The sequence below is a fragment of the Cariama cristata genome, unplaced genomic scaffold, assembly GCF_000690535.1.
Source record: "Cariama cristata isolate BGI_N322 unplaced genomic scaffold, ASM69053v1 scaffold13256, whole genome shotgun sequence".
Classification (NCBI taxonomy): Eukaryota; Metazoa; Chordata; class Aves; order Cariamiformes; family Cariamidae; genus Cariama; species Cariama cristata.
In genome coordinates, this window is record NW_009621665.1 from 10,466 (window position 1) to 16,777 (window position 6,312).

The 6,312-nt window shown below is 36.4% G+C and overlaps 1 protein-coding gene across 1 annotated transcript in view; it reads left to right on the forward strand.

Moving 5' to 3' along the window:
• The first annotated feature begins 365 nt into the window (after positions 1–365).
• PPP2R2C (protein phosphatase 2, regulatory subunit B, gamma) overlaps positions 366–6,312 on the forward strand; it is a 58,817-nt gene continuing 52,870 nt past the window's right edge. The window contains exons 1-3 of the mRNA XM_009702059.1: positions 366–375; positions 2,740–2,837; positions 3,449–3,614. Coding sequence (XP_009700361.1) covers positions 366–375; positions 2,740–2,837; positions 3,449–3,614 — 274 coding nt within the window. The remainder of the gene's footprint in view (positions 376–2,739; positions 2,838–3,448; positions 3,615–6,312) is intronic.

Genomic DNA, 6,312 nt, shown 5'->3' on the forward strand with positions numbered 1-6,312 from the left:
TACGCTAGATAAGATTTTTTTTTTTGGCTGTTGTTTTCAGCTGTTATTTACAGGATCAATAAAAGTGATTTTCCAATTCAAAGATAATTTTTTACCAACAAGCTCCTCTAAGGTCAGAATATGGCATCTGCTCTTTTTCAGAACAAGTTAATTTAAAAATGATAGGTAGTTTCCAGTTTAGAATTAGTTTTTCTAATAGAAAGGAGGGATGCATCTGGAAGAAACACCTTGGGGGGGAGAGAATTTTGCCTCAGAACAACATCATTACACACTGCCCACAGATGCTTAATGTTTTAGCTGCTTTTCTTTAAACAATAATCACTTAACTGCACACAATATGTTAATGACAAATGCAATATGACAAAATGCAGAGCTGTTTTATTATAACCCAGGTTCAGTTACCATTGAAGTCTGTGCAAATACTCCTGTGGACTTTAGAGGGCTAACGCCCTCTGAAAAGTGCAATGTAGTATTTTATGACCAACGTGACCATGGTGTTTCATGCCATTGTGGCGAGAGCAAGTGTATCCACACATGTAAGTTCAAATGCCATTCATTCCTTTTGTGCAGTTATTTTATCTAATTCTTTTGTGACCCGTTGAGAAATCACATATACATTACACATACACATGCATACACACACAAATATACCCATATTCTAATAGATACTATACTCCTCCCCTCTCCATTTACCCTTCTCCCCCGTTGCACGCTTAAAGTAAGAGTCTCCATTCTAAAAGACCTGTCAGTATGAGACTTCTGCAATTCTGCCTGTAGGGTTGGGGTAAGATACAACTTTAAATGAGCAAAATCATGCAGGTATCATTTTATAAGCAGGAGCTCACATCTAATATCAATATGAATTTTGCAGGATAAGAGTAAAATAGCCAAGAAATGTTCTTCCACCGGAAGCACTACAGACGAACTTTACATGCCAGAAAAGTTGATTAGATTTTTAGATTTAAAAAAAAAAAAGCATTTTTTTTAGCAATTTTTTAGATCAAACTCAACCCATCCCTAGTCCCAGAGCATCACCAGCCGTAAGCGGTCTCTCTACTCTTTCTGTAATCTAATAATACTAGGGCTTTGGGGGTTATTACCTATAAAATACACAGTCTGTGGAAGTCCACATAAAAATAAAATGCCATTAACTTTGAGAAGCTTTGGGTTCAGACCCAAAATATTGTAAGTCGTCATGTTCCATTTTTCTCAAAGTCTACACATCATACATTTTATTCAGCAAAAAGGAAAATCACATACATGCTTTATGAGTCTCCCTTCCTCCTTTATATATGTAGTGCGTGGAGGTAAAAAGAGGAACGTTGGTTTTTTGAAGACAGAACAATTTGATGGAGAAGTGTTCTTAAAAAGTTTTGCTTTTTTAGATGGTGAATTGTTTGTAATGTTCCAGTAAGAATCTGGCTTTTGGATGGCTGTGTTGCTGATCAGAGCTACTGGCAATAGAAGCTTTCTAACACTCAACTGCTAGTTTATTAAAAGAATAATAGGAACAGATGTTTTCAATTCATAAAATGTATCAAGTAAATGGTACATCCACTTGTTATTTCAATTCCTTTGAATTTTAGTGAACTCATTTGGGGCTAGGTTTTCAAAAGAGCTTAGCCCACTGTCGCCTCATTGTTCTGAGCATAAACTGATGGATGATGAACATGTTTGAAAACCACAGCTTTTTATGCCTAAAGGGGAGCTGCTAACTACTGACGCTTCTGAAAATCTGGCCTGTGTTTCTGATGAGTGAATACTGATCATTATAGAGGATTCATACATGCCATCTTTGAGTAACACCCTGCATTTGTGTGTGATTGTATATATGATGGCTTCTTAATTTACTATTGCACTAGACATTTTAATTTAAATTATGCTAATAGCGTAGGATTAACCGTGGATTACGATTCTAGCATTTACTGTCATACAGACAGAAGAACCAGTTCTTTTGCTCCTACAGTCTCTTTCTCCCTTCTCATCCTGATGTATAGTAATTTGTGCTCAAGACTGGCCTCAGGTTTTGATGAGGTTTCTTGTTTAAGCTGATGCAATTGCTTAGGGAAAGGGAGTTGCTGAGAATTAGAAAAAGGAGAGACTGGGATCTTTTTATCTTCTGATGGCACATTTTTATGGTGCTCAAATGATTTACCAAAAACGATGATTTGAATGGGCTCTTGCCAGCATTGCGCAGTGAGCAGTTCTGGTTTTGCCTTCATTCCTCTGTGGCAGGACAGGCTACATGTACTTTGCTTTTGCATTCTTGGCTCAAACACATATTTGAGAAAACTAGTGCTAGAGGGTTATATTAAAACCTTCATAAATAGTGAAGAATAAATAATACATGCGACAGGACTGAGATGTTATGTTGGTCCTTGCTAGAGGAAATAGCAGGAGGCCAATGCTGTTGCTAACTCCAGCACTGAAAAAAGCTTTGTAGCAGCCTGAGATTGCTCTTCTTGAAGCATAACCTCTCCAGAGATCTCCTCCACTCCCAAACTGCAGATGTGCTGGAAACACAAATTTGCCTTGTTATGTTTGCACTTATTTCATTGTGTAGCAACCTCAGATTGTAATGGCATGCAGCCTGTTTGCATTAGTGACTTCTTGTTGAATTCATCTGTATTCCTTCAAATCTCTCATTTGTTGCATTTTTTGTGAAGTGCTTGATATTTCTAATGGCTTTGTGTTGTAGTAGCAGTCTAAAATTAGCTTTTTTCCTCTTTTTTCCTCCAGCTGATATTATTTCTACAGTTGAGTTCAACCACACTGGAGAACTGCTGGCTACTGGTGACAAGGGGGGTCGGGTTGTTATATTCCAAAGGGAACCTGAGGTATGTGAGCTACCTGTGTAGTCCTTAATAGCTTGCTAAAACCTGGCTTTATTTTTAATACTTTAATTGGATCTAACTAACAAACTTATTTATAATCTCAAGATTCAGTAAAACAAAATGTCAGCGCTTTGGAAAGGAAGTGAACGAGGGTAAGGATCTTTTACTTGGAAGTTTGCTGTCCCAAACAAAAATGCTTCAAAACTCCAAAATTCTAAGCCAAGAAAAAAGATGGTTGTGTTTGGTTTGCTTCTACATTGTTTTAATAGCTTTTGCCTGTTTGATGGAACCATTCCATTTAAAACAATGCCTTTGCTCCAATACCTTTATGTTTCACTTTTAAAATCAGTCCATCTACAGTATCTTTTGTAGAAAGCTTTCCTGAATAATTGACATTTCTTCAAAAATTCTGCCTTTTATTAAATGTTGCCTCAATACTTACAGGAAATTTCATTCCTGTAGAAACAAATCTATCAATATCATGTTTTAAATGAGAAATTAAATTACACTTTTAATATTTTTATATCTGTAAGGCTGCTTATACATCTTTCCTAAGAGATGGAGATATATTGCCATCATAAACCACATGTTTTTGTTGTTCTTATTCTCCATAGAGTAAAAATGAGCCTTACAATCAGGGGGAGTACAATGTTTACAGCACTTTCCAGAGCCATGAACCTGAATTTGATTATTTGAAGAGCTTGGAGATAGAAGAAAAAATAAACAAGATCAAGTGGTTACCACAGCAAAATGCAGCTCACTCACTTTTATCAACAAATGGTAAGATAGATGAGAGTGTATATACAACATATCAGCATTTTGCTCTTGTGCATTTTAGTGCTGACTGTATATATTTGTTCATTGTAATCGACTGTTTTAGTAATTTCCTCTTTCAGAGTTTATCAAGACTGTCATACTGACTCTGATATCTGTTATTTATATATTTTAGTTATAGTCATAGGGTTTTTACTGTTGACTAAACATAGACATTTAGAGAGTTATCTGGTTTTGCTATTAACATGCAGTGCTATCCTGAAATGAATTTTGTAACAAAGACATCACCTTACTCAGCGTCTGTGTTTCACTGGGGATTTAGAATTTTGTCTGCTGCATTTGTCATAACTTTTATTCTTTGTAGATGTGTAAATGAATGTAGGTGAGGGAGATGAATTTCTTTTTATTTTCATTCATTATCATCAGAATGGTTTATTTAAGTTCTAAAGAGTTACGCAAATCTTTGGAAGGCGGTAGGAATAATAATAGGATATTGATACTGACTCATCTTTCTAACATGCTTAAGGCCTATTGATTAAAAGAATGCAGTATTATTGCTAAGAGAGGATATGCAGATGTGACATAGGGGGAAGAAACTGAATGGAGCTTAACATGCACAGGTGTCATTTAGGAAACATTTGGACACCCGCAACCTTTATTACTCCTGGTGATGCATGAGACAAAAATAACCAATTTTAAATCTTAGATCTCATTGTAATCAGAAAAGAATTTTTCTTGTGGAAGTTTGAGCATAATTGGGAATTGCTGATAGAAAAATAGTGTAATCTTACCTTTGGGAATTGATGCTTTAGGGCAAAGTGATTACTTCTAGTTAAAATGTACAGCAATAAATTATATTTACATTAATTAACAGTAGATAGCAAATTATTTTATGTTTTGTAATATGTTTTCTTTAAAGTTGTCTGTTGATTTTTTGGGGGCACTGTTGCAATGTTTGAAATGAAACATATCTGTTATAGCCAGGTGATTTATGCTAATTTAATGATTAGTCAGCTAATTATGAAATTTGGGAGTTTACTTCACCCTTGGTCAAAATATCCCTTCTGCTTCAGATAACTTTAACTAAGAATGGCTTCTTCCAAGTGCATAATACAAAAGCAGATTATTAAAAGTAAACCTCTCCCTTTTCATTTTAAAGTTTGTTTTTGGAAACACACAGGAATACAGCCGAGTCCTCAGATATGCTGCTTTTACAGTTGGCGTAGTAGACCATTCTATCAGTTTTCTGGTTGATATTAATATAGGAGGGGAGAAAGGAAGAAATAAGCGGTCCTAGTGTTGCTATGAGTTAATCTGGTTGCAGCCAACATTGAGCAAGCCTAGGACCTGGCAAAATATTTTGGCCTCTGATTTTCCTTCTTCTTAATTCTGGAACACCCCAGCAGACCTCTTTATGGTGAGGAGAACAGAAGTGGTGCCACTGGCATAGCCTTTGGATTTTGACTTTGAGTTACAAAACATTTTTGTGTGCCAAGGAGGATTCCTAGCTTCCTGGTACAGCAAGGTTGAAGTCTGAAGGTTCACCTTTTGACATACTCTTAAAGATATTTTTAACTTTAGGATACAGAAGGCCCATGTTGAATTCCTCTCTTTCTCACAGATTACCTGTGAGAAGTCATTGACAGTATAATCAACTCCATGCCAATAGAAAAGGTAATAGTATTTTCCCTAACTTGTAGATAATGAAGGCATTACCTGTAACACATGCTCATAGTGGGCAGATTGTAGAAGCATCTTGAGTACTGTCTTATATTTACTAATTTCTGAGCCTGGTATTTTAATGCAATTTTTTGTATTTTGCTCTGCGGTAGTTTAGGATCTAAAGCACAGTTTTGGTCAGAAAAATGAGAACTGTGAAATAGCATCCTTTCTTTCTGCAGGCACAGGTGGACAGTGCCCATTGAACTTGCTGGAAGGAGCATCCCTCTGTTAGGGAACATGAAGGAAGAGTCTGTCTAAATCTCACTCTCAATATGAGACTTGACGGGTCTGCATCTGCCCAAATATGTTTCTGTCCTTCTGAGGGGGACTTTTGTCTGAGGCTGTTTCTGCACAGGTCACCTCTCTCAGAGGGGATCTTGGTTCCTTTCCAGTTCACGCGTTACCAACAAGTCATCAGCTAAGCTTTGATTGCAGCATCTTAATTAATGGAGGCAGAAGGAAACCACCAAGGCTTTCGAATCCCACTGTGGATTTGCAGTGTTTGCAGTTAGCAAATTTCTAGTTTGCCCTGTAAACTGAACTGATTTTGTAGGATAATAATAAATTATTAGGACTTGTTGGTATCTTTTGTACCAGAATATATTGGGGCCACTTTTGATGTGAGCTACACTGGGTAGATCTGAATTCGGCCCGTACAGATCCTTTCATCTGAGGATTTCAGACTGCTTACGAGACATTAATTAATTTAAACTTCACAACACCCTTGAGACTGAATGAATACTGAACCTCATAGAGATGTTTCTATGTTTTGTGAAATATAAGCATGCTTAGAATTTCCAGGGAGTTTTTAAAGTCCAGAGGCAGATGAAGGAGAAGAAAACCAACACATGTGATACCCTTAACTGCTAATGAAATAGTTTTTACTCGGGAAATGGATAGGTTTATCAAGAGCAGTAAAATCCAACAATAGAAAATAGTTTGTGTTCTTTCTTATAATTAATTTTACAATTGGTGTATCTAT